The following is a 27,365-nucleotide window of genomic DNA, read 5'->3' as shown; positions in this document are numbered from 1 at the left end:
TTACTGGACAGGATCTGGGCCTTGGGCAGGTCTGCCTAGAGCCCGCTGGTTAGGTGTGGGTTCTTGACATAATGAAGGAAAGATTTCATGAGTCCAGGTGATTTTGAGAGCATAATTATTAAAGCTGGGGACAGTGAAACAAAGGAAGGGCTTTAGGTAGAAGAAGCAGCAGGAGGGAGAAAGTAGGAGAAAATAGGGGGCCTTGGAGTTCAGGGGGTAAGCCCAGGACATTGCTCCCTGGTTGCAAAGCTCATGGGGTTCCTTAGAGATTAGGAGAAAAACAGCAGAGAGACAAGGCATGGACATACTCTAGCAAAAGTGTGCCATGGATCCCTTGTCTTGAGGCTTTTTATTTTCCTTTGGCCAGAATCCTAGGGGAGGTCTCTGGGAAGAGTCTCAACAGAATATTCATTAACTTTTTAGGTATGTCCTTCAATATGTTGACTCATCAAAACGTGTGTATAATGATCTCACTCACCTAAGGGAAATGATGAACAACACAGACTGATGAACAAGAACAGACCCAGAGACAAGGAGGCATGGATCAGACGGCTGGACCTCAGAGGGAGGGTGGGGATAAAAGGGAGAGATCAACCAAAGGACTTATGTGCATACATATGAGCCTAACCAATGGTCAAGGATAATAGGGGGGTGGGGACATGTGTGGGGAGGGGTGGGGGATGGGATTGGGGGGATGAAGACAAATATGTGATACCTTAATCAATAAAGAAATTTTTTAAAAATGTGTATATAGAGGGGTCAGGGTTATTTCCTGGTAGTTTTATTTTTAAAGAACTTTAAGAGACACTGTGACCGAGGTCAGTTTGCCCCGAGACAGTCTGGAATGTGTAAACCATATTTTCCTAAATGTCCTTGTTAGAGAAGATAAAACCTTATTTATTAGCTGGCTGTAAATTGTTGAAATTGTTTGACCTTGCCTGGTCAGCGTGGCTCAGTGGTTGAGCGTCAACCTATGAACCAGAAAGGCACAGTTGATATCCAGTCAGGGCACATTCCCAGGTTGCAGATTTGATCCCCATTGTAGGGCATACAGGAGGCAGCCAATCAATGATTCTCTCTCATCTTTGATGTTTCTATCTCTCTCTCCCTTCCTCTTTGAAATTGTATATAAACTAGAGGCCTGGTGCACGAAACTCATGCCGGGGGTGGAGGGGGACGCAAAGGGAGGACATCCTGGCTGGGGGTCCCTCAGCCCAGCCTGCACCCTCTCTAATCTGGGATCCCTCTCACAATCCAGGACCACTGGCTCCTAATCGCTCACCTGCCTGCCTGATCGCCTCCCCTAACTGCTCTCCTACTGGCTTGAACACTCCCTAGCTACTCCCCAGCCAGCCTGATCACCCTGTAACTGCCCTCTCCTGCCAGCCTGATCATCCCTAACTGCTCTTCCCTGATGGCCTGATTGCCCCTAACTGCTTCTGCCTCAGCCCCTGACACTGTGGCTTTGTTTGGAATAACGTCCAGAAGATGCCCCATCAAATTAACATATTACCCTTTTATTAGTATACTAGAGGCCCAATGCACAAAGATTCATGTAAGAATAGGCCTTCCTTCCCCTGGCCCCAGTTTCCCTCTGGCACCCAGGACCCGAGCCTTCGGTCTGGCCACTGCCTTCTGCCTTCCCTCTGGCCCTGCCGCCCTCCTATAGCTCCCTCCATCCCTATCCCGCCCCCATAGCAGGTGTCCCACCCCACCCTGGCTGCTCCGCACCTGCATGCTCACGCAGGCTGCTCAGAGGCCTGAAGCAGCCAGGGCGGGCAGAAGACCTGTGTCCTGGCCCAGCCTCTGCCTTCTTTGTCATATTAGCAGATTCCCTCCTTATTGGCTGAGGGCACCACCATCTTTGTTGTGGAGTGACAGTCAATTTGCATATTCCTCTTTATTAGTTTTGTTTTTATTTTTAAAGAAACTGTTTGGCCTTCTCTAATTATTTTGTCTCAGTTTTCCTTATTCCACCTGTCAAGGAATTTCCCTAGCTTCTTACTGTCCTGCCTCACAAGGTCACAGTTCTGAAGTGTTAAAACCAGGATTTAAAATCCGTATTGATCTGTAAACTAAGTATTAGATTACAGAACTCCTGACTGAGGCTAATCTGTGCACTAAAATATAAAATAAAGTACAAAATCCAGTTTAGAGTAAAAAAGATTTGGAGATAATGTATTCAGAACTTGAAGGAACAAACAGCTTCACTATAACATTTTTGTGACCTTGAGGCAGGGACTCCAAACACAGGGCTTCTATTCAGAAAATACTGTCATAAACAGCCCTATCAGTGTTCACTCCAGGCAATGCTAGAGCACCATGGAACACAGAGACTTTTACAAAGAAAGAAAAGAAAAAAAACACCCTCCCAACAGAGAGTAAAGGAAGAACAGATATTAATTAGGACCAAGCATGATCGCTAACATGTGGACTCAGTAGGTTATCATGGTTCAGGAGAAAAAAGTCTTTGAAGAAAGATTAAAAACCAATGACAGCAAAATGTGCAACATCACTAGCCATTAGAGAAATGCAAAATAAGATTACAATGAGAGATCTAGCTGGTTTGGCTCAATGGATAGAGCATCAGCCCACTGACTGAAGAGTCAAAAGTTCAATATTGGTAAAAGGGCCTGTACCTTGGTAGCAGGCTCCATGCCAGGCCCCAATCAGGAATTGTGTGGAAGGCAACCAATCAATGTGCCTCTCACACATCCATATTTCTCTCTTGTCTCTCTCCTACCTTCCACTCTCTCTAAAAATCAATGGAAAAAAATATCCTTGGGTAAATATTAACAACAAAAAAGATTAAATTAAAAATTAAAGCTAAAATTAAAAATAGTGACAATGATTGAGGGTCCTCCATATACCAAAAGGTTGCAGGTTCCTGGTCAGGGCACATATCTAGGTTTCGAGTTTGATTCTCAGGTCTGGGCATGTACGGGAGGATATTGAAGTTTCTCTTTCACTTTGGTATTTCTCTCTCTCTCTCTTTCACTCTCTCTCTCAACTCCTCCCATTTCCTCTCTCTCTCTAAACTCAATTAAAACACACACACAGCCGAAACCAGTTTGGCTCAGTGGTAGAGAGTCAGTCTGCGGACTGAAAGGTGCCAGGTTTGATTCCAGTCAAGGACATGTGCGTTGTTTGCGGGCACATCCCCGGTAGGGGGTGTGCAGGAGGCGGCTGGTTGATGTTTCTCTCTCATCGACGTATCTGGCTCTCTGTCCCTCTCTCCTCCTCTCTGTGAAAAAATAATAAAATATATATTTTTTTTAAAATAAATTAAATTAAATTAAATTAAACACACACACACATCTGAGACTCTCATCTGGCCCAGTAGCTCAACTGGTTAGAGATCCAGTTGTGGGTTTGTTCCCCAGTTAGGGTACATATAAGAATCAACCAATGGGAATCTCAGAGGGGGAAATTATGGGACATCTATAGAACAAAAGAATGAAAGAAAGAAAAAAAGAAAGAATCAACTAATGAATTCATAAATAAGTGGGACAACAAATCAATGTTTCTCTCTCTTCTTTCTCTAAATCAATCAATAGAGGTGTTTTTTTTTAAAGATCTGAGATTCTAAACACCCAAAAACATTTATTAAACATAGGTACATTCAGCACTGTGGTACACTCAGAACCACAGAGATGGAATCACCCATTCTCTCTTGCTCACACATGCCTTTATGCAGTAAGCTCCCTTCCTAAAACTTTTTTTCTCATTTCAAGCCTATCTTGAATATTCTTGAATATGTTAAAGTTTGTGATTTTTTCCCCCCAAGTTCATCTCTCTCCCAAGACATTCTTGGTGAACCCAAGACATCCCGCGTTTGCTTTCTGTACTGAAGAGCAGTCAAACCTGTTAGCTCCTGAACAAAGAACCTAGTGAAAAGATGAAACCAGGAGCTCCCTACTAAGGGTTAAGTCAGGGGGCACAGCACATTGTAGGAGGCTGACAGCATAGCTTGTGAATTCTGAAATGCAGAGTACATGAGAGGCGTCAGTTAGCAATAGCCATAGACCCTCATTATGAATCTGGGCCCAGTTAAACCACACTCTTTGGCAAATACATTTCTTCTCAGAGTTTACATCAATAAAGCTATTTAAAAACAAATGGGGTGGTGGAGAGAAACACAGAGGCCTCATGTGATATTGTAAATTTCCGGTTTGCCATCAGACAAGGAGGGGCTGGTATTCTTGTACAAGTCACTTGGAAATCTCAGAAGTAGAAACAATATTGCTCTCCCAGGATTCAAAAAATAGTGGAAATGTTGGTAAAGCATATGGCACTTGGCCAGGAATTCAATTTGGTGATGGGCAAGATGGAAGGAAAGTGGGCAGCCTGCAATCAACTTCAAGCCCTAGGCCTAGAGCATTTTGGATCTGTGACTTTAAGCAAGTCCCTTGCCTTCTCTGTGTCTCGGCTGCAGAGGGGATTAAATGACACAATCTATGTAACTATCTTATGCCAGGTACATGAGGAAAGAAGCTATCAGTGGCATTTCTCGGAAAGAACATGTTACAGAAAACCAAAGAAGAACAAAGCAATACTTAGAGAGATGGAGTAACATTTATTATGCCCAGGTCCAGAGGAAAATGTCTCTCAAATTCTGGGCCTCAACATGCAGGAATTTTCCTATTTACCTTGTTTCCCCGAAAATAAGACATCCTCCGAAAATAAGACCTAGCACATGGAAAGATAAGACATCCCCTGAAAATAAGACCTAGCGCAACTTTGGGAGAAAAAATTAATACAGTGGTGCCTCACACAACGAACTTAATTCGTTCCAGGAGCAAGTTTGTTATGCGAAAAGTTCGTTATGTGAAACGCGTTTTCCCATAACAATACATGTTAAAAAAATAATTCGTTCTGTAGCATAAAATATGCTAAGATGACATAAAAAAAGATAAATTTTTTGTTATTATTTTTATTTAGATACATCATGATATAAAAAAAATATTGAGTTTAACTTAAAAGGACGACTGCCGTGATACGTGCGTGATTTAATTCGTAATGAAGAACGATTGCCGCGATACGTGCTTAAGTTAAGCGCAGTGACTAACAACTGCCTGCAATGCCTGCGCAGAAGGATGCAATACATCGGGAGCAATCGTGGAAGCTCAGGCGAAGCAGTCGTGGAAGCTCGGGCAAAGCGGTCGTGGAAGCTCGGGCGACTTCGTTGTGTGAAACGAAGTTCGTTGTATGAATCATGAAATGAAGTTCGTTTGTGTGCAGCGTTCGCTGTGCGAGGCGTTCTTTATGCGAGGCACCACTGTATAAGACACTGTCTTATTTTCGGGGAAACAGGGTATATGTTTTTACCTTGTCTCTCAAATATGGAGTGTTTCCAGCCCCTTTCCAAGTTCTTAAAGAGCCCGTATGTACTGGGGCCTTAAGACCTCAACCAGAGGCCTGGCCTGGCACCAGCACTGATAACCTTGTCTGGGGAAGGTTTAATGGCCTCTCTGAAGTGGGAGTAGTCTTAGCAAGCAAGAATTTACCGAAGCCAAATAGCAGGGTTAAAATTTCAAACAGCAGTTTTCATATAAGATGGATGCTTCAAACAGAGGATGGTAGACTAACCCCATTGCCCCCAGGGCTGAGAGCTGGGGAAGCTGGGAGGCTCAGGAGCAGCAGCAAAACCAGCACCCAGAGCCGAAACCGGTTTAGCTCAATGGATAGAGCGTCGGCTTGGGGACTGAAAGGACCTGGGTTCGATTCCTGTCAAGGGCATGTACCTTGGTTGCAGGCATATCCCCAGTAGGGGGTGTGCAAGAGGCAACTGATCGATGACTCTCTCTCATCGATGTTTCTATCTCTCTCCCTTCCTCTCTGTACAAAATCAATAAAATATATTAAAAAAAAAAAAAAAAAAAAAAAAAGCCGCACCCAGAAACTCCATCAAACACCAGAACAGGTCAGCCATGTCACTGCTACCACCACAGCCACAGCCACCACCACCACCACCTCCCAGCCTGCCCCTAATTACATAATTCTTGATGAATTGGTTTAAGATTCCATTTGGAGAGAACCAAAATTATAATTAAGTCTTGGTTTGGTGACAAGGATCATAGTGTAACTCCATTTTGAGCCTATTGTCTTGTTTTTAGGAGCACACACACAATTTAGCTATACCTTTCAGGGATCTTCTATTATGAAAAAAAAAATAAAAAATATATAAAGAGAACAAAGCTAAATTAAATAAATTAGAAATAAAAATGCACCCTTTGCAAAGTTCTTGAAATGTTTTCTTGTTGCTGTTATTTAGCAATGTAACTATATATATATATATATATATATATATATATATATAACTTATTTCAGAGAGGAAGGGAGAAGTAGAGAGTGATAGAAACATCTATGATGAGAGAGAATCATTTATCAGCTACCTCTTGCACAACTCACACTGGGGATTGAGCTCACAACCCAGGCATATGCCCTGGCAGGGAATCCAATGCTGACTTCTCCGTTCATAGGTGGACACTCAACCACTGGGCGGAGAGTGAAGGCTCTTTTGAGCTGTTAATTGTATGTATTAGTTTTCAACAGTGGAAAACTAATAAAGTGGATTTTTGCACAAAGGAAAATCTCTGACTCAAACTGGCTTAACAAGCAAGAAATTTTATTTTCTCATACAACGGGAAATCCAGAAGTCCTTCAGACTTCAAATTGGTTTGATCAGAGGCTCCTTTTTTGTCTTCAAAGATCCAGACTCTTTGCAGCTCACCACTTCCCTACCCTCAGGGTAATTGCAAAATGGTTCCAGCAGTCTTAGGTGTCACATTCAGAAAAACCCTAAGGATATAAAGAGAGTGTTAATTCGTAAGGCATTCTCTTGAAGAATGAGGCACCCAATGACCCCGCTGCCCTTTGATCTGTCATTGTCTTCAGGAAGTGGTGATTGACAGGGTTGCAGAAGAGAGAAACAAAACAAAGTGAACCGAAGGTAGCTTTCTTTCTGCAAGCAGGGAAGCTCTTATTCCTTTTTGTCAAGGTCTTTCTGATTGTGATATTGGCTATGGATCTCAAAGTTCACCCAGTTCCCTGATCTCACCATCACCTGACAAACAGTGGCTAGCCAGTTTACGAGTTTCCTAGGATAGCTAGTCGTTTGGGGGTGGAGGATATTTGTCCTCTTACGGTGGAGAGAGGGAGACAGCAACAGAAAAGAGACCCTAGAAGGAAAAACTGTTGCGTCTGGAGCCATCCCAGCTTTCCCGGTACCCACTGGCCGCCTCCTCTGGCTTGCAGGCTCCAGGGAAGCACGTGGGCCAGCGTCCTGCGGGTAGCTGGCCAAGCACGGATTCCAGGAGCCCTCACCCCAGAACAGGTGCGCATCTTGCGCCGGCAGGAAGTGGGTGCGGGGAGGGATGAGGATGAGGATGCGGGGAAGGATGGGGATGCGGGGAGGAATGAGGATGAGGAATAGGATGCGGGGAGGGATGAGGATTAGGAGGTGCGAGGCACACCGCGGCCGCCGGGGGGCGAGAGCACCTCCGGTACTCGCCCGGCCCAGGAAGGAAAGGTGGTCGGCTTCCGAGGGGAAGCAGCGGCCGGGAGCGGGAGACCTGGACCCCGCCAGTCCCTGAGCTGCCAGCCTCCGCGCACCGCGTCCCCGCCCTCCCATCCCCATCCCCATCCCCATCCCCATCCCCACCCCCATCCGCTGGAGGCCCCCACCCCAACTTGCGCCCGCAGGGCGACCTGGACCCGCCAGCCGGGTCGGAGCGCGACCTCGGCTCCACGCCCACTCGAAATCCCTAACCCGCTCGCACCCCGAGGCCAGCGGGGAGGAAGGCCAGAGCACCAGACCCGCGGGCATCTGCGGGCGGGAGCCGCGCCCGGCATCCGGCCTCCCGGAACAATGGCCGGAGGGGCTGCGGGAGCCGCGGCGGGCGCGGCGGAGCCGGGGCGCCCGGGCGCTGGAAGCCCCGCCCCGCGGCCGGCGCCCTGACAACGCGGGCCGGGCCGCGCCGCCCGCTCCCGCCCCTCGGCGCCCGCACCAGGCGGGGCCGGGCCAGAGCGCCGCCGCCGCCGCCGCACCGCAGCTGCGAGCTCTGCAGAGCGGGGCCGGGGCCGCGGCCGGCGCCCTCCCTCCCGCCTCCTCCGCCCGCCGCTATGAGCCAGGGACGCCCGGGGGACTGCGCCCCCCTCGAGCCCACCGCCGGACCCTCAACGCCCCCCAACCCGTTCGTGCACGAGTTGCATCTCTCCCGCCTCCAGAGGATTAAGGTAAGTGCGGGTGTGGGACGCCGGGGAGACGCTTGGGGGGTTGGAGGAGAAAGCCATGGAGAGACCTGGCAAAGAAAATAGGGATGGGGTCCGAGAAGGACGTGCTGGAGAGGCTTGCGGGGCGGGAGTCGGGGTGCGCACGTGGGGGTGGCGGGGAGCTGAGCTCGGAGCCCCGGGGAGGACCCGGTCTGGAGCGGCAGACAGGCTCCGAGGTGTGGGAGGATTGGCTGGGTGGGGATGGAGGGCTGCCCGGGAGCCAGGGGTGGGGGAGATGGAGGGCGCGGGGGATGCGGATGGCATCCTGCGGAGGCCAAGAGGCTAGGAAGGAGGTGAAGGCTACGGAGAGCCCGGTTTGGGGGGCAGGGGCGTGCTGGAGGCTTCTCCGAGGCTCTGAATGAGAGGAAACGGGTTTCTGGGCCGCGAGTCTGCGCCCTTGTGCCCTTCCAACGCCCCCTCTTTCCCCTCCCCCCGCTCCCTGTACTGCAGCACCTCCGGGGCTGGGAGGGCTGAGGACGGGGTTGGCTACAGGAAGCGCGGGGTCGCACCAGCCTAGCGGAACTGAGAAGCGGCGTGGGGAGTGTCCTAGGTTTCTGCGGCCGTCACCTCCCCCGAGGCGAGCGCCTGGGGCTCGGTTTTGTTTACCTGCACCCTCCCTGGGGCAGCCCTTGGAGTCACCCTGCCTCCTGGCAACCCTTTATCCTTCGGAGGAAAGCTGAGCTCTTCTCTTCCCGGCCCCCCAGCCCCTCCTCTTTCCCCCCCCCCCCGCCCCCAGGACTAGGGGAGCGCTAGTGGACAGGCTAGAGACTGCCCTGCCGCCTGCAGAGGGGACCTCTGTGCGTTCCAACCCTCCATCTCCCAGGCCCAACAGGGAAGGAGACATCCTCCTGGTGTCTGTTGGACCTAGGAGCTATTTATGGAACGGGACGTGGGAGAGGAGGAACTATCTCCAGCCTACTGCACATCAAGCACTGTGCTGGGTGTGTTTCCGTAGGTTATCATTAAACACTCTCAACGGCCTCCCCGAGTTCTGGATGCATTGCATGGCATTCGATTGTCTAGGTGGGATGGAGACCATCTGAAAGATAGGGAAATGAGGCCCCCTCGGCCTAGTCATCTTTTATTCACTTGTTCTCACCCACCTTGGATGCCAACTCAGGCTCCTGTTTCTACACTGCTTGTCTCCTGGGCTACCCTGGGTAGTGGCTCTCTGCTCCTGGGTCCATCGTTGTGGGGAAAGGAAGCTTTGGAGGGAGCATCTCCCCGCCCTGAAGTGGCCTTCTCTCCCGCCCTCTGCAGTTCTGCCTCCTAGGGGCACTGCTGGCCCCCATCCGAGTGCTTCTGGCCTTTATCGTCCTCTTTCTCCTCTGGCCCTTTGCCTGGCTGCAAGTAGCTGGTCTTTCTGAGGAGCAGCTTCAGGAGCCACTGACAGGATGGAGGAAGTAAGTGGGGGGTTAGCTCCCGGACACCCTACTTCTCACTTGTTTCCTGTTGTTTATTGTGCTCCCTCAGGAGGGAGGGTTCTGAAGCTCTGATACCCGGCCTGGCAAGGTGAGAGGAGTCAGCCAGGCCCAGACCTGGTACCCGGGACCTCATCACTAAGCGATGTGCCCTGCGGTGCCCCAGAGCAGCTAGAGACTTTCCACCCTTTGGCCAGAGTAACAGAGGGCAAAGGAAGGGCACCTGCTTTCCCAGGCACCTACACCTGGGTGAGTGAGGGTCACGCTCCCTGCCTCCACTGATGCCCCACCTTGCCCTGCAGGACTGTGTGCCACAACGGGGTGCTGGGCCTCAGCCGCCTGCTCTTTTTCCTCCTGGGCTTCCTCCGGATCCGCGTTCGGGGCCAGCGGGCCTCTCGCCTCCAGGCCCCTGTCCTTGTTGCCGCCCCCCACTCGACTTTCTTTGACCCCATTGTCCTCCTGCCCTGTGACCTGCCCAAGGTTGTGTCCCGAGCGGAGAACCTTTCTGTGCCGGTCATTGGAGGTGAGAGAGTTTAAGGGGGTAAAGGGGAGAGATGACAACTATGGGGGGGTAGGGGGGAGGAGACAGGAATTAGATGGACACACTCTGGAGAGGAGAACTGACCTCACGGTTGCAGGGGAGAGTTAGAAGAGATTGATGTGGGCCAGTGAAATGCAAATTAACACCATTTGTGAACCCACTTCATCGTAGACTCTGAGGGCTGGGGCTTTAGGGAAGGTGTTGGAGGGAACTGCTGGTCAGTTCCCTAAAAGGGCAGCATACCCTAAAGGAGGATCCCCAGGACAGAGAGGTGACTAGGAAGCATCTCCTGCTGTTGAAGGCGGGGAGGTTGTGGGTGTCATTGTCCCCTGGTAGGAACCGAGTGACTCCTAGTATCCTCTCTGGACCTCAGCCCTTCTTCGCTTCAACCAAGCCATCCTCGTGTCCCGCCACGATCCGGCTTCTCGGCGCAAAGTGGTAGAGGAAGTCCGAAGGCGGGCTACCTCAGGAGGCAAGTGGCCCCAGGTGGGTAAGGGTCTGAAGACTCTCTCCTCTCGTTTAATGAGCTGCTACAGAGGCTTCTCTTTCCTCTTTCCTCTCTCCTCTCCTTCAGCCTACCCCACCTCATTCTGGTCCCTTGGGTTTTTTTTCCTCCAGGTTCTATTCTTTCCTGAGGGCACCTGTTCCAACAAGAAGGCTTTGCTTAAATTCAAACCAGGTGAATAAAATGACAGTGGGTGGCAGGGATAGAGGCAAAAGGAGCCTCAGTTTGGAAGAGGGACTCTGGAATAACCCGAGACGTGGACGGGTGGGGGAGGATCGGGAGACAGGAAACCGCCCAGCTGACCCTGAAAAGTCTCCAGAAGTCAGAGAGAAGATTATAAATGAAATGGGACAGAGCCAGATCTCCTTTGAGCACTGTCCCAGACCCCTGCACTCACGCCCTCCGGCTGCCTCTGTGGACTAACCTCTGCCTGGGGGGGTGGGGGTGGAAATGGGACTTAGGAGCTTTCATCGCAGGGGTCCCTGTGCAGCCCATCCTCATCCGCTACCCCAACAGCCTGGTGAGTCTCGGCCTGAGAGAGGGGGATGAGGGAGCATGAATTCACCCAAATGGGTGAAAACTGTCAGTACCGTGATGGGTTGTGCACGTGGTGGGTGGGGCCAGGGTGGGTCCCGGCCTCTCTGCTCAGAGAGGATTGGCCAGTTCCAAGGAAGAAAATAATGCCTTTCTCCCCTCACCTCTGTTTCTCCCATAGGACACCACCAGCTGGGCATGGAGGGGCCCCGGAGTGTGAGTTCTGGTGGTCCCTGGGTGAGGGTGGGGAGCAGGGTCTATCAGACAACTCCTGGCCCATCTTCCAATCTCCAGACAAGGCCAGGGGCCCTTCGTTCTTGGCTAAGAGCATCCTAGGGAAGATGCTTGTTTCCCTCTGTTTTGTCCTGCTCTCCCAATGTGATCTGGAAGTGCTTGGAGCTCTCCACATCATCATCTATGCTGTGATCGCAGCTCCTTTTCACTTCCCTGTTCCTCAGTGATTTTCTCCTCCACTCTTTCCTTCCTGAGAACCACCATCGTGAGGCTTGCCTCTTGCCCTTTTCCCTATTATTCACACCTCTTCCCGCCCGCAGTCCTTCCTCTGGCACAGCCCTGAAGAGCCAAGCCTCTCGCTTTCCCTCCCGCTTTTCTGGCCCTTCCCTGTCTCCCAACACACTTGCAAAGCTGACTGTATGGCTAGGAGTCCATCTTTATATCAGTGAGCAGAAATAACCCACTCCCCTCTGCCTGGTGGGAGGAGCACACGGTGAGAAATTAGTGAGCGTCTGAAATCTCTCTTGTCTTAGACTGAAAGTCCTCTGGCTCACAGCCTCTCAGCCCTGCAGCATCGTAGATGTGGAGGTATGGCCCCCGTGGTGGGTTGGGAGAGTGGACGAGCCCTGACCCCTGAAGCTTTTGGGAAAGAGATGGAGTGGTCACCTGGCTTGGAGATCCTGATGGGAAGTGTGTGTGTATATTTCAGTTCCTCCCTGTGTACCATCCCAGCCCAGAGGAGAGCAGGGACCCCACCCTGTATGCCAACAATGTCCAGAGGGTCATGGCACAGTGAGTGTTCTACAAAGAATTTCCTGGAGCAGATATACAGGGCAAAGGGATCACAGAGGGGGTGGAGGGCTGAGGTTTTGAGTCAGAAATGGGGGAAAGGGCTGAGACAGGGTGGATGGGGGTAAAAGGAGCCTAAGTCCTCTCCCTAGTTGTTAGGTCAGCCAGTAATGAACCCCTAAAAAATTCTTCTGCCTCATCTCCCCACCCCCGTCCCCATTCCATCCCTCTTCATCCTATAGGGCCCTGGGCATTCCAGCCACCGAGTGCGAGTTTGTAGGGAGCTTGCCTGTGATTGTGGTGGGCCGGCTGAAGGTGGCATTTGAGCCACAGCTCTGGGAACTGGGAAAGGTTCTTCGAAAGGCTGGGTAAGTGACCTTGGTGATAACGAGTGGTCAGTGTCATGTACACTAGTAGACAGAAAAAGAGTAAGAAGAAATGGGAAGGAGGAAGGAAAGCCTTTAAAAAAAAAAAAGTGGCCCTGACTGGTTGGGCTCAGTGGATAGAGTGTCAGCCTGCAGACTGAAGAGTCCCAGGTTCTGTTCCGATCAAGGGCATGTACCTTGGTTGCGGGCAATCCCCAGTAAGGGGTATGTAGGAGGCAGCTAATGGATGTTTCTCTCTCATCAATGTTTCTAACTATCCCTCTCCCTTCCTCTCTGTAAAAAAAAATCAATAATATATATATATTTTATTATTATTATTTTTTTTTTTAAGTGGTAAGATAGAAGAGTTTTTTAAAAGATAGTGGAGGAAAAAGAAAGGGGAAGATAAGCAATTGCCCGAGTGAAGAAAAAAAAGTAAGAATAGCTCTCAAGGGAGTTTGAGTCAGAGTATATCTTAGAAAAACACCAGGTGTACCAACACTGGAAAACTCTTGGGGCTGGACCCAAGGTCCTGCTGGGTGGTGTGCCAGAAAGAAACTGAGTCAGCTCTCTGCCTTCAACAATTCCATTGCAGGCTGTCCCCTGGCTACGTGGACACTGGGGCAGAGCCAGGCCGGAGTCGAATGATCAACCAGGATGAGTTTGCTAGGCAGCTCCAACTCTCTGACCCTCAGACTGTGGCCGGTGCCTTTAGCTACTTCCAGAAGGTAAAGGAACCAGGGTGGATGAAGGGCGCAGAGCTCAGCATTTAAGGATGTCATCTGAGTGGCCACGTCAGTCCCATTAGATGACCAATTTGGAGTCTGTGCTGGATGTTCTAACCGCTGTTGTCAGATGGCCAATTGCCGAGGTCCTCTGGGAAATTTTTTTTTTTTTTTTTTTTTGAGTATCCAGTACGTCACAGAGCAATGTTTTAATCCTTGTGAGGTCGAACAACGGAGGAATTATTGGTCAGTGAGATCCATACATTTCCAAAGCCACTTTTAGAGATTGGCAAAGGCACGGGATCACATGACCTTGAAAGTCAGTCACTGCGTGAGGGTTTCAGAGAAGAGGCATGAAGGTTGTTGGGTGGGAAGGTGACATGGAGGAGTCAGCACTGGACAGGTCAGATAGTTCAGAGTTTGAAACCCAGGAGTATTTGCTATATTTGAGCAGATTTTTAAGAATATCCCACAGCTTCTCTTGGGAATCTCTGAATTTTCTTGAGAATTTTTGACAAACCAGATTATTTCCCGGGGCTTTACCAGGTTTTTCCGTTGAATTATAATAAGGTTGTCCCAGAAGATTCTTAATGTTTATGAACAACTACCAGTGGTCCTCAGGAGCTCTTTCTTTATCTAAGATGGAGACTGTGGCTCTCCACACCCTCTGAAGGGACAGAGTGTGACCAGGTGTGTTGAAACCTAAGATCAGACAGACAGTCCCTGGAAGGAGCACCTCCCCTTCGCCTGTGGCAGAACGGAACCAAAGCCCAAATGCCATGGCTCCCCCTAGAGGTGGCAGGCATCCTTCTCGGTCTTTTTGTAAGAAATTATGCCAGTGGCCCCCTTTTAGTCTGTTGGACCAGTTCTCCCACACAGAATGAGTCCGGAGAGAATCAGTTTGACAGAGTGCTGTGTCACCAGGTGACTTGGGGTAGACCTTGAGCACACCCATGTCCTGAGAGAACTATCAGGGCTCCTGGAGAGGTTAGAACTCTGGGTTCTCGGGGAAGTGGACGCAGGAGTCACCCCTGTGCCTGCTGAGAAGAGGGAGGATGCAGGGTCGGTCCCCCACATCGCCCTCGTTTCTCTTTCACACTCCAGGACGCCAACGGTTTGGTGGACTTCCGAGATGTGGCCCTTGCGCTGGCAGCTCTGGATAGGGGCACAGGCCTAGAGGAGCTGACTCGCCTGGCCTTTGAGGTACCCGGGGGAGTGGGGGGGGGGGGGGGGTTTGGACATGGCAGCTGTGCTCCCCCACCCAGAAGCCTGTGTGGTATCCTATTACCAGTAGCTTCTAGATAGCTGGTGCTTGGTATCCAGCCCTGTGCCACACTGTGAACTGCAGAGCTCCGGTGTCTGTACGTTGAGGCTTAGCTGGGAACAGGAGGAGAAGACAGCAGCTGTGAGGTTAAATTCTCCTGCAGAAAGGACCCAGGGGCCAGGGAGGGCCTGAGTTTTGCATTCTTGGAAGAGGAGGAGCCTGTCCGGAGAGAGAGTACGGAGGTGATGGCATGAAGAGAGGGCTTGACCTGTGTCCCCTTCTCTACCAGCTGTTTGCCGAGGAGCAAGCAGAGGGGCCCGGTCGCCTGCTGTGCAGAGACGGCTTCAGCACCATCCTGCGCCTGCTGCTGGGGTCGCCCCGCCCTGCTGCCGAGACTTTGCATGCAGAGCTGTGCCAGGCGGGACCCCACCACGGCCTCTCCCTCTGTGAGTCACACTCTTCTCAGCCCACGTGAACATTCGGGGCACCTTCAGCACTGGGCTGGAGGGAACAAGGGCACCTTCAGCGCTGGGCCGGGAGGGAACAAGAGCTGGTTGGTGGCTAGTGCCAGGGAACAGAACATCTGAGAGGTGAGAATGGAAGGGATTGGCTAGAAGGCTGATTTGAGGAACGAAGCAGAGGTGAGAGTGACAAAACATACTGAGAAAAGAGCAGGGCACCCACTTCCGCGCCTCCTTAGATAATTTTACTTTCCGCATCTCCCAATTGTCTATCCAGGTCAGTTCCAGGACTTCTCTCTCCGTGACCCACTCCACGGGAAGCTCTTCAGCACCTACCTGCGCCCTTCCCAGACACCAAACGCCTCCTCCCCAGGCAGCTGCGCCGTGCTGGCCAATGGGACTGTGCACTCACCCAAGCAGAAGGGCGACTGAGTCCCTCCACCTCCCCAGCTTGCATTCTGGCCCACAGATTCAAGACAGCGCCAGGGGCCGACCCTGGGCCTCAAGCCCTCTCTGCTCCTGCTTGATTTTTTGTTATTGTTTGGTTTTTTGTTTGTTTTTTTAAGTTGATTTTCATTTTTTTTTGTTTGTTTGGGGTTTTTTGTAAGAAACTATTTTATATATAAATATAAATATATATCTATATCTATTTAAAAAATATGAAGCTCGGTCACATTGATGGTATCATTAGCTGGGAAGGAAAGGGATTATTAGTTGCCGGCTGGCCATTGGATAATCCCAAAGGTTCCCCAGGTTAGTCCTATGGGCCAGAGCTGGGTGGATCTTCACTTGCAATTGAACATGGTGCTTTTCTGCACAGAAATCTTGCAATTCTCGTGTCCTTTCCTCCTGTTGTCATGCCCTGTGTGTGCACATTTTAACAGGCTTACTCATGAACCTCTTTTCAGCCTATTCCCTCTTGTTCTGTCCTCGTTAGAGATTAAAAAATAGCTAACTGCCATTCCATATTTAATAATCCTACTGAGATTGATGCCTCCTCTCTGTAGCTCAGACCAACCACACAAGAGGGTTTTCTGCCATGGGATTGAATTGAGGACACTTCAGTCCCTTCTGTCCACCCTCTTTTCAAGGAAGAAGAAAATAAGGCCCTCCTATAGAGGTGCATTCCAGACACAGTTGTGGGAAAATTATATTTTAAAACTTAAATACCTATCCCAGGTTTTTTATTTTTTTTAATATATTTTATTGATTTTTTACAGAGAGGAAGAGAGAGGGATAGAAAGTTAGAAACATCGATGAGAGAGAAGCATCGATCAGCTGCTGCTTGTACACCTCCCACTGGGGATCTGCCGGCAACCAAGGTACATGCCCTTGACCGGAATCTTACCTGGGACCTTTCAGTCCGCAGGCCGATGCTCTATCCACTGAGCCAAACCGGTTTCGGCTATCCCAGGTTTTTTAAAGAATATCTTTCATATATATGTGTGTGTGTGTTTAGTGATGTCAGGAAGAGAGAAACATCAAAGAGGAAAGAGAATCATCAATTAGCTGCCTCCTGCACGCCCCCTACTGGTGATTCAGCCCATAACTCAGGCATGTGCCCTGACCAGGAATTGAACCACGACCTGGTTCATGGGTAGATGTTCAACCACTGAGCCATACCAGTGGCATCTTTCCATATAGACTTCTGTGGGGGGGTTTTTGTAATCCCTCTTTTGTTTTGATCCTTACCTTTATCTGAGGATTATTTTTTCCATTGATTTTTTTTTTAGAGAGTAAAGAAGAGGAGGAGAGAGAAACATCTATGTGTGACACATCTATTGATTGCCTCCCATTTGCACCCTGACTACTGGACTGAGGATGGAACCTACAACCCAGGTACATGCCCTTGACTGGGAATTGAACACGAAACCCTTCAGTGTGTGAGCTGACATTCTAACCGCTGAGCATATCAACTTGGGCTCCATGTAGACTTTTAAAGGGAAACAATGACAGGCTGCCCAGAGAAAACCTCCACAAATACCCACATCCGGGCCTATGATGGGGAGGGATGAAGTCACAGGGGCTTCTCAGTGCTGGGGCCTATCAGAGAGCCTGTGTAAGGCTAACGGCAGGAAAGGTGTCAATCTGTAGAGTCCAAGGCCCTCCCACCTTTCTTTACAGCATCTTACCCCATCTAGGAGCCAAGAAGTGAATACAAATGAGCACACGGAGAGTTATTTTCTAACAAAAAAAAAAGGTCTTTATTCATTTTGTTCCAATACAACTCCTTCGAAGGTACTCCGCCCTCGCCTCCCACCAGGACACCTCCAACCTGGCTGGTGTGACCTCCCTCCCCACACTAACCACTTTTTCAGAAAAACAAAACAAAGGACTGAGAACAGGTCTCTGTGTGCAACTGGGGTGAAATCTATTCAAGGGGCCCTGGCTTCAGGGACTGGCAGGAGGGATAGGAAGGTCCTGCTGCTCCCTACTGGCACCGGCGCCGTTTCTTCCTTCTGCCTGCGCCCAAGCTGTCACGCCTTCTCTTACGGGGCTGCGAGGGTGTCTCCCCAGAGACGGCAAGTTCAGCTCCCAGGTAGGGCCTCTTTCCAGCAGGTACTGGCCCTGCAACTAGAGCTCGCTTCCTAGACTTAGCAACAGGATATGGAGGCTGGCCGGGGCCTCCTCTCTCAGCGGAGAGGGAGCGGGATGCTCTCTGGAGCCCCTGACCTCCCGTGGAGGACAAGCCTGGAGCAGGGTGAGGACCAAGAGGAGGCCGCCTTGACGACAGGCTTAGTTTAGAGGCCAAGAGGTAGGCAAAGTCAGAGAGTTCCTCGTCTTCCTCATCCTCCTCCTCCTCCTCTTCCTCCTCCTCCTCCTCCTGTCCTTTGGCTCCACCTGCTGTGCTGTGTGCTCCTCTAACAGGAGAGGCTTCCTTCAGAACTGAGGCATCCCTGGCTCCCCATCGAGGGGAAGTTCTTGCCAGGCCCCGGGAAGATGTGAGCTTGGGAGTCCCATGTGCATAAGACTCTTGATTCCCTAGAAAGGGATCAAGGTCTTTTGAATTCAGTAAGTCAGTGTCCTCCCTGCCCTCTCCTTGGGGGTGGTAACTGAAATGTAGTGGGCAGGTATCCTCACTGACCCCTAACTGGAGGCCACAGCCATCTCTAACATCTAGTATATGGCTGTCAACGGTGGTTCCCAGCAGAGAAATGGAACTGCCTCTGTTCCCTGCCTCTTGATTGGCCTCGGGGAAGGTGGAGGCATCCTGGGTCCCCAGGAGAATGACATTGCCTGGACAAGCAGGCAGGAGGGTTTCTTTGGAAACCAGTGTGGAGGCATCAATACTGCCTTCCAGCAAAGGGGAGCAAGCTTGAGCCCACAGATCGCTGAGATCCTGTAGGGTCTCAGGACTCTGTTCCCTGTTTCCTCTAGGCCTCAAGGCTAGGCTATAGTTCCTCTTGTCTAGGGCAGCTGTGGCACCTGTGCCTCCACAGGGAATTGGACTGCTCCCCAGACCCCCAGGTGCTGTGGTTTCTCTTAGACCCAGGGCCTGGCAGCCTCCCTGGTGCTCGAGTACACATTCCCCGTCATCCTGGAAGGTCTCTGTGACCTCGATTTGTAAGGGCAACTCTAAGCCTACTTCATCCATCTCACTGCTGAGCCAAAGTCCTGGACTGAAAGAGGCCCCGTCCTCATCCTTGTCCTCAGCTGCTCTAGGGGAAGGGCTCTGGTCAAAACTCTGAAGCACAGGACTTATGTCACCTCCCCACATGACTCCGGAGCAGCCTTCCTGGGGCTCTGCTAGCAGCTCCTGCCCTTGATACATCACTCCAACACCCCCTGCCTGCTGTCCTATCTGCAGCCCCGGTTCCTGCAGAGGAACCAGCTCTGGCCCTGCGAGCACAGCTTCCAAGCTGGGAACTATCTCGAGCTGGGGATCTTCCTGCCAGCAAAGGGACAGAGCCTCCGAAGTCCCATCAGCCACCAGGGAGTGCCCCGGGGACCCAGCACCTCCCACGTGGTCACCTGGCTGTGGGAATATTTGGTTTGGAACCTTTCCAGGTCCTCTCTCTGCACCTCGAGTTCCCTGTGGAGATGCAAGTTCTATGTGCAAGTCCCAGCTGCTGGGAGGTGTCAGCGTGTTCCCATCCCTGCACATGCCCCTTGGGCCATCGAGGGCCCGTTCCTGCCCACTATGCACCTCTCTTGCTCGCTTTCCTGGAGAAGCAGATTTCCCAAGGCACACTGTGCCCCCAGCCACCTGATGCCCAGGGGAAGGCCGAAGCCGTCCACCCCCATCTTCATCCTCATCGGAAACAGAAGCACTTGAGTCCAATTGAGCTCCAGTGCAACTTGGAGCTGCCTCTGCATCCTCTTCCTCCTCCAGGGCCAGGAGTCGCTTCTGAACCAGCTGGAAGGAGAATGGACACATAGCATGCTACACGTGGCTGTGAGAGGGGTGGCTGCGTGGATGGGCAGGGCAGAGGATGCAAGCAAGTGGCTTACGCGATAGTATTAAAGACCGATGCCATAGCTCTCTTCTGCCTTCTTAGGCCTTAGTCCCAGCTTTGAGCCCTTACACTTCCCTTTTCCTGCATGTCCACAGTCCCTTACCTACTGTTCACTACCCGTAGCCCTCTCTGGAAGCTGTTTGCCTCCAGAAGTCATAACCATCCGAGACAGTGTAGGTTTAGCTAACAGCACGCAAGCTTCCTGTTCTGATACCCCCGAACCCCTCAGGTTTACCTGGGCAAGACTGAGTCCCTCTTCTTGCTCCAGCTCCTCGATTAAAGCCAAAGGGTCTTTCTGTTGTTCTGGGGACAGTAAATCTGCCAGAAACTGAGGGTGAATGACGGCCTCCACCTGGGCAGCAGAAGGAAAAGTGATGTGAGTCTGACAGGAGGTAACTCGTGAGCCAAGAGGCTCTAGAGTAGCCATAGTGCCCTTCCCCCTCCCCCCCAGGTTATCAGCCATGACCACCAACCACTTGTATACACATTCACATGCGTGCATACACGCATATGAATTGCTCAGTACAGAACAGAGGAGCCTGGGGCAGAACCCTAGATCTTCCGTTCCCTGGAGCTCCCACCCCAGGATCTGCTAGGAAGCAGATATCCAGGCCGGGCCCCACCTTGGAGACAAAGACCTCCTGAGAACACAGCTCATCGATGTAGCTCAGAAGATCTGGGTCTGGATACATCCCGTCCTCCTCCTGCCGCTGCTCATCCTCTTGCAGTCTTCCGTCGGACTCCCCCGGGGCCAGGTGGCTCCCCACCAGCCCTTCCATGATGTCGGCATACTCTTTCACAGCTTCTGGGGGGATTTCCTTGGGAGCCTCAGGCACTGGGGGTCTCTGGGTTTTGCGCTGCCGTCGGCGGGGGGTCCGCGCCTTGGAGGCTGCCTTCTTGGGAATGTACACTAAGGGGAGAGATGCAAAGGGGGGCGTGGACAGTGGCACAGAGACTACAGCTTCTGCCTCCCAGCCCCATGGGAGAGCACAATGGCTCCAGGCTGGATACGGCCACCCCAAAAAGTACCAGCCATGGGAAAAGATCGAGGAGCTGCAAGGTCTGAGAGAGAGCCACTGTCTGAAGAATCTTGGAAACCCTGAAATTCCAAGAAGTCCCTACTCCAGGCCCCATGTCTTAGGCAGTGAGGTATTATGGGCTGCACTCACAGCCTCCGTGAGAGAGTAGTTGGTTTACTTGGCCAAGATCAATACCTAGATTGGGACCAAGAGAACCGGAGAACCCAGTCTCCTATATTTGCCTTGTTGGGAACATCAAATGCCACCCCCTGGAGGAAAAGAGGCAGAAGTAAGGGTAATGCTTTCTGTGTGCCTTTCTTTGAGCCCCTGGTGTAAGGCTTCTGTTAGAACTGGGTAGCCTTACCTGGCTGCTGGCAAACCTCAGGGGCCCGAAGCTGTGGAGGATCGACTTTCAGAGGGGCTGCAGGAGGCAAACCCTGGGGCCCATTCACCAGCTGTGTGTTCTTAGTCTGCATCTCCTCCTCAGCCTCAAACTCCATGAACCTGCAGAGGGGAAAGGGAAGTGCTAAGGCCAGACCCATCAGGAACCCGGACACCAGGAGGCAGCTGCTGGCAGATGACCAAGTATCAGCTCTGAGGAAACCTCACAAGATCACCACATAGTTCCTTCACCTACAGTGGTCACCTAGGTAGCTCGTTAAGAAGGTGAACAATGTAGAGCTTGTAAGCATCTCCAGGACAGAGCCATGCCTTTCACTTCTTTCTCATGCCTTCTCTCACACAGCACCACCACGGGTAGAGAGCAGCAATGAATACAGGCGCGTTGCATTCAATCATGCCTGTGCCACAGCCTGGTGGGATCCCACAACCAGGCCCCTTTCTCAAGGCTTCCCCTTTCCCTGCCTACAACCATAAAAAAATAGCTGAAACCCTGCAGGGCCTGGGGTTGCCATTCAAGGCAGTTCCCACCAGGAGACTGCTGAGACCCAGAAGTCCTAAGGCTGAGACTGAGCAGGGTAAATATAGGAGGTATGGGTCCAGAAGATTTGGGGGAGGAAGTATAGAGGAAAGGGATCATTTTCCTCAGAATTATTGAACCAATGATTAAATCATGAATAAATGGGGGGAGGTAGTATAAGGCAGGAGTCCACTCTTGGCATCCAGGGCCCCGGCTGCCCCAGACCAGCCTCTTCAAGAGCCAGCACCTCCCTGTGATGAGAGGAGGAACCAATTTCTGAACCACTATTTCCAAAGGAGGGGTGGTCCTAAGGTCAGCATCCATAGGCGCTTTGCTACCTGGCCAGTGAGATAGTAAGGAATCTGTCTAATAGTGCTTACCTGCTCATTGCCAGATCTCTGCAACATGGAATTTTTACACTGACTGAGCTCCAATCCCATTCTCAGAGCTTCATTACCAAGGCCCTTATACAACTCAAGGTCTGGAAAAGGGAGAGCCTCCAAGAGGAGACTGGATAGAAAACCTCAAGAGTAAAGATGGTGGAAGAAGCAACAAGGATCCAGGAGGTCATATCCTAGTCCTAGCATCCCTTTTAATAATCCCCCCCACACCCAGACTCCAGCCTCTCTTACCTGACCCTGCCCTTCCAGCCTCACAGCCCCCCAGTAAGAGAAGAAGCGTTCCTCAGACTCACTTTTCTGCCATCTCATAAAAGATCATCCGGTCAAAGTTGCTGGTACGATCCCACTCCTGCACGGCCCTTGGCAGTCCCTCTTCCAGGGTCATGGTGGGCTTCAGGCGGGCCAGGGAACGCAGCACTGGGCTAAAACCCCTTGGAGTCAGTCACAGTTACAAGTGTTCCCGCCCCACCCACCTGTCCTGACACCATCTTAATACACACACCCGGCCCCTCATCAGATCTAGTGTGCCCCTCACTCCCCGACACGTCCCACATGATTGGGCTTCCAAAACCTTCTCCCCACCTACTCCCAACCATTCATTGGCCATCCTGGCCTTTCTTTCCATTGACATTTACAAATCTTACACAAAATCAAACATGATTCTTCTCCCATCTTTTGAAATCAACCACCCTTAATTCTCACAGGGCTTTCCTTCACTAAACTTTCCTTAACTCAAGTTATTAAATGAATAGGTTTCATTGTAAAGTAGGCTTAACCCTGTCCAAAAGGCTCTTGCATTAAATAAAATAAAATAAAATAAAATAAAATAAAATAAAATAAAAGGCACTCACTAACTCAAAGTGAAGGTGATGTGGTGTTTTATTTGTTGGTTTTTGCTAGTGTGTTTTTGCCTCCAGGATACCCCTCACAGACTGTCAAATATCAATACTCTTCAAACTGTCTGCGATTCATTTTTGCTCCCCTGAAACAAGTCCTCAAGCATTACTGTGCCTAAGACCCCCTGGTGGAGCTTGTTATAAATATGGATTCCAGCACCCAGCAGTCCAGAACTGAGGGCATGTCACCAGCTTCCCCAGTAACCGTTGCAGAGGATCTAGGCTGCACTTTGGGGGTCTAGAGGCCTGCAGTATGGACAGCAGGATTAGTCCAGGGCCAGAAGCAGTACTCGCTCAAGAGTTTGAAATTCAGCCTGCCAGGCTCCAAGAGAGACTCAGAATTGTGTGAGGAAAGCAGGGAGTAGGTTAAGATGTCTAAACTTAATTATCTGGGAGAGCCTCTTGATTTAATCACTCCAGAGTCAAAGTGGAAAGGGAGATTCCTTTAAGAGTCAGCCATGGGAGGAACAACATGTACGTTTTTAAAATCCAGTAAAATGCAGCATGTGTTACCAAATGGTTTACACAAAATACCGTGCAGTGGAGAGAGGCAGCAGGTCTACGTAGGAAACAGAAAAATTTCCCAGATGGCCAGTGATGCTGTTTTATAAACTCAAGAGACAGCCCATAATGCTGGGCTCTTTGGCTAAGCATCCGCTCATACTCTTAAGCAAAAGAGTTTGACCTTTTGTGAGTTCTTTTTCTCTTCTAGATTGCCTTTTTATAACAACAGCATGCAGCTACCATTTAGTGAAGCATTCTCTGTGCCCGGCACTCTGCTAAGCACTTCACATGCATTTACTCATTTCACTGCTCAGCAACCCTCTGAGGTAGTAGGTATAATTACCCCCTTTCTAAGTGAGAAAAATGAGGGCAAAGATATGAAGTGTTGAGCCCAGGATTGCAAATCTAGGGAGCAGTGGAACTTGGACCCTCAACCACTAAGCAAGCTCTACCACCTTCCCATTTCAATTTGAATTCTCCTAATTAAAATAGGAGTGGTATGAGAGGACACTCAGAAGGGTCTTTGCCTGGCCCCACATTGTCCTCCCCTCCCATAGGAATGGGTCAGGGCACTCCTCATCCTGGCAGTTTGGATGGCTCAACTCAGTGTCTAAAGGTATTAAAATAGCCAAGACCGGTTTGGCTCAATGGATAGAGCGTTGGCTTGGGGACTGACGGGTCCCGGGTTCGATTCCGGTCAAGGGCATGTACCTTGGTTGCGGGCATATCCCCAGTAGGGGGTGTGCAAGAGGCAGCTGATCGATGACTCTCTCTCATCGATGTTTCTAACTATCTCTCTCCCTTTCTGTACAAAATCAATAAAATATATTTTAAAAAAATAAATAAAGGTATTAAAATAGAACCAGGGGACCCTGGCACTTGGTGTCAGAGACCTACATTCCAATCATCTCTCCACACTTTATGACAGGAAACCTCTGTGAGCTTCAGTCTCCTCATCCCTAAGTGAGGATTACCATAAAAACACTTGCCTGAACTGGGCGTTGTGAGCATCACTGGAGAGAAGACACCTGAAGGCTGCTATATGACTGTTATCATAATCATCGTGATTTTTGTACTCTTCTTAGCATCTGTATTGCCCTCATGACCTGCCTCAAGTATTCCTCCATAACCTACCCTCTTTTGTCCATCCCACAGCCCTCCTTGGTTAAAAGCTCTAGATAAATTTACCCCAGGTCTCCCCACTTACATAAGAAAGCAAGAAAGAGCTTCTGCATCAGGACTCTGGGATAAGTGCTTCCGGGCCAAGGCTTTGTAGCGCTGCCAGCGTCGGAAGTTCTCATAAACACCCTTGGAGGTATAGGAGAGGTCAGCCAGGGATGGCTTGGGTTGGGCCGCTGCCACACCTTCTCCGGTTGCCCCATGTGGCCCTGGCCAAGCCTTTTCGGGGGGCACAATGGGAGCCAGTTGGGCGGCTGGTGCTGCGACCTGAGCAGGAAGGCCTGGGAGGCCCTCCTGGCTCACCCCCACAGCCTCGCTGGGCAGAAGGGTCTTCACGTTGGAGGCTATCACAAATTGAGGTGGAGGGCCTTCGGAGCCCCCACAGGGAGCACTCGAGGCAATCCAATTGTGGGCAGTCTGAGTTAGGATAAAGTTCTGAGCTTGAGAGGGCTCAGCTGCCCCCCCTTCTGTCTTGACTTTGACAATGACCTTGCCAGCTTCAGCCCCACTGTGGCCGGGGACCCCATCCCCTGTCACCAACACTGGGTTGGGGAAAGCAGAGAGCACCAGAGGGTTGCCTGGAGAGAAAGCTGAAGGCACGGAGGGCTGTGGCGGCAGCTCCCAGGGTGCTTGGTCTGGTGGGCCAGGAGCAGATGGGGGGGTGGGAAGTGCCGTGAAAGGAGACAGGGCAGGGCCAGGCTTCATGGTCATGTCTGGTCCAGGCAATGGAGATGCTGTTGAGACAAAGAAAAGCAGGGAATGGAACAGGAGAAAAGCAGACCATAAAGTAGGTTATCAGAGTTCTACTTTAGTCTTTGAAGAACCAGAGCTCTGATTCTCAGCAGGATAGGAAGGGGAAATGGAGGGGAAACTTGTGTAGTTTGCAAACGTCCCCCAAGTAACTTTGATGTCCCTTACTCCCCACTGAAAATTATTACACTAGATAAGTTGCAACGGTCGTTGGCCCCAACAGCTCATGCTCCAAAATTCTAGATCAAGCTCACATCCCACCCAGCATACTGGAACATCTCTTAGGCCAACACATTCCAAAGCCGTACAAACCACCCGAACGCTGCTTTCAGCTGCTCTGTGGTCCTGGCCACCCCTCACAGAAACACTGTCCCAGGGGAAGGGGTGCGGATGAAATGTTTGCGTCTCAGAAATTTTGTTATATAATCGCAGGAATGACTAGCGATAAGGGCCAGGAAATAGGGGGGCGGGGAGGGGGGGAAGGGGAGGGAGGGAGTTTTCCAGAGCATTGAGTAGCTGCTGCACATGTTAACATTTGGCAATGCAGACTCTGTGGTTCTGCTTGGAGCTGCTGTCAGAAATTTAGGATCCACCACGAACAAGGGACTGACGCTGAAGTCTGAAAGATTACCTGCTAAGAAGGAGTCATGTGGGCTCTAAGAGACCAAGGATAAATACATGAAAACGTTACTTAATGAATCAGGACATGTGTCTCCTAGGACTTTTTATAATAATAATAGGTCATCTGCCTAATTCCATGCCACTCTCCTCCCCTATTATAAACAACACTCAGCGTCTACTTCTTTTTTTTTTTTTTTTTTAATATATTTTATTGATATTTTACAGACAGGAAGGGAGAGAGATAGAGAGCTAGAAACATACACCAGCTGCCTCTTGCACACCCCCCATTGGGGATGTGCCCGCAACCAAGGTACATGCCCTTGACCAGAATCGAACCCGGGACCTTTCAGTCTGCAGACCAACGCTCTACCACTGAGCCAAACCGGTTTCGGCCAGCGTCTACTTCTTGACACTAGACCATAAAAGAGACAGGGAATGTGAGCAAACCCGTCATCTCAACCACAGAGCAGAGGGCCAGGGGTTTAGACACAATGAAACGGGTCTGAAGGCCCGAGTTCCACAAAAAGCAGAAAAATCAGGGAAGCCCCGGTTCTCATCCTGGCCCTGGGGGAATTAAGGAAAACTGCGAAGCATCTCCGGGGCTGAAGGAGCCATGAGGTGAGCAGGGGTTATAATACCTTCCAGTCTAGCTTTCAGGAGGGCATTTCTCTGTTGACTTGGCAACAGATAACTCCACCGAAAAGCTTTTTAGGGGGGGCCTCCATCCACCTCCCCACCCTCCCCCAACACATTGAGAATGACCCCAGCTGCCAAAACCGGTTTGGCTCAGTGGATAGAGTGTTGGTCTGCGGATTGAAAGGTCCCAGGTTCGATTCTGGTCAAGGGCATGTACCTCGGTTGCCGGCACATCCCCAATAGTGGGTGTGCAGCAGGCAGCTTGGTCGATGTTTCTCTCTCATCTATGTTTCTAGCTCTCTATCCCACTTCCCTTCCTCTCTGTAAAAAAAATCAAAATATATTAAAAAAAAAAAATGACCCCAGCTCAATTCTCTCATGGCAAAATTCTAGATCAAGCCCCAATTACCTAAGGAAGACACAGGAACTTGGGTCTTCCCCCTGAACCATCTCGGTGCCACACATACACACATACCCCTTGTCACCAACGCTTGTAGAAGGGGTCCCTCTTCCAGAGTAGCAAATTGCTAAGTGCCATCCCTTCTCTAGACATCAGCACTCTCCTCCGAGCTGCTTTGACCTTCCTCCCAAAAGGGCCTCTTCCTTCCCCACCCCCCTGCCTTAATGGCACGGTCTACTTCCCCAGCTTCCCCGAGTGCGATGCCTTTTGCGGGGTCTAGTCCTTTCACATACCCCTTGGTCAATCCAAGTGCTCAACCCCAGGTAAAGTGTCAAATTTGAATCTCCAAGGAAACGCCCCGCTGCCCCCAACACGCACACCTGCAGACTTACCTCCATCTGAAGTCATCCTCTCAGGTTTGGGCACTACCCCTGGCTGTCTAGAAGAAGCCTCCAGAATGAGAAAGTCAG

General features: G+C 50.8%; 2 protein-coding genes across 3 annotated transcripts; one reads left to right on the top strand and one right to left on the bottom strand.

The window, feature by feature from the left end:
* The first annotated feature begins 8,006 nt into the window (after positions 1-8,006).
* Positions 8,007-15,778, top strand: LPCAT4 (lysophosphatidylcholine acyltransferase 4). Of its 2 annotated transcripts, none has more exons than XM_036447155.2 (14): positions 8,007-8,238; positions 9,535-9,677; positions 9,998-10,218; positions 10,610-10,722; positions 10,855-10,915; positions 11,218-11,261; positions 11,457-11,491; positions 12,043-12,097; positions 12,219-12,301; positions 12,541-12,666; positions 13,259-13,391; positions 14,493-14,591; positions 14,942-15,098; positions 15,391-15,778. In XM_036447155.2, the coding sequence occupies exons 1-14, from the start codon at positions 8,125-8,127 to the stop codon at positions 15,543-15,545; spliced, it is 1,539 nt and encodes a 512-aa protein (XP_036303048.1). In that variant the 5' UTR covers positions 8,007-8,124; the 3' UTR covers positions 15,546-15,778. The 2 variants fall into 2 exon arrangements, with proteins under 2 accessions (XP_036303048.1, XP_036303039.1); XM_036447146.2 differs by having other exon boundaries at positions 8,008-8,238; positions 11,203-11,261.
* Positions 15,779-17,350: 1,572 nt separating this feature from the next.
* On the bottom strand, positions 17,351-27,318 carry NUTM1 (NUT midline carcinoma family member 1). Its single transcript, XM_036447083.2, has 7 exons — positions 27,288-27,318; positions 24,517-25,222; positions 22,203-22,331; positions 20,954-21,093; positions 20,194-20,480; positions 19,806-19,922; positions 17,351-19,470 (listed from the first exon to the last, which is right to left on the bottom strand). The coding sequence occupies exons 1-7, from the start codon at positions 27,301-27,303 to the stop codon at positions 17,545-17,547; spliced, it is 3,321 nt and encodes a 1,106-aa protein (XP_036302976.1). The 5' UTR covers positions 27,304-27,318; the 3' UTR covers positions 17,351-17,544.
* Positions 27,319-27,365: the final 47 nt, after the last annotated feature.

Source organism: Pipistrellus kuhlii, unplaced genomic scaffold, assembly GCF_014108245.1.
Source record: "Pipistrellus kuhlii isolate mPipKuh1 unplaced genomic scaffold, mPipKuh1.p scaffold_m20_p_1, whole genome shotgun sequence".
Lineage (NCBI taxonomy): Eukaryota > Metazoa > Chordata > Mammalia > Chiroptera > Vespertilionidae > Pipistrellus > Pipistrellus kuhlii.
The sequence above is the reverse complement of the archived record's forward strand: the minus strand, read 5'-3'. Positions and strand labels throughout refer to the sequence as shown.

Coding starts and splice junctions, on each gene's coding strand:
- LPCAT4 (XM_036447146.2), top strand. CDS start 8,125: ATGAGCCAGGGACGCCCGGGGGACTGCGCCCCCCTCGAGCCCACCGCC. Junction 8,239..9,534: donor CCCGCCTCCAGAGGATTAAG/GTAAGTGCGGGT, acceptor CGCCCTCTGCAG/TTCTGCCTCCTAGGGGCACT. Junction 12,667..13,258: donor AAGGTTCTTCGAAAGGCTGG/GTAAGTGACCTT, acceptor ATTCCATTGCAG/GCTGTCCCCTGGCTACGTGG.
- NUTM1 (XM_036447083.2), bottom strand. Junction 22,332..24,516: donor GCTCTTTCTTGCTTTCTTAT/GTAAGTGGGGAG, acceptor AAGGGGTTTTAG/CCCAGTGCTGCGTTCCCTGG. Junction 19,471..19,805: donor AGGGACTCAGTCTTGCCCAG/GTAAACCTGAGG, acceptor TTCTCCTTCCAG/CTGGTTCAGAAGCGACTCCT.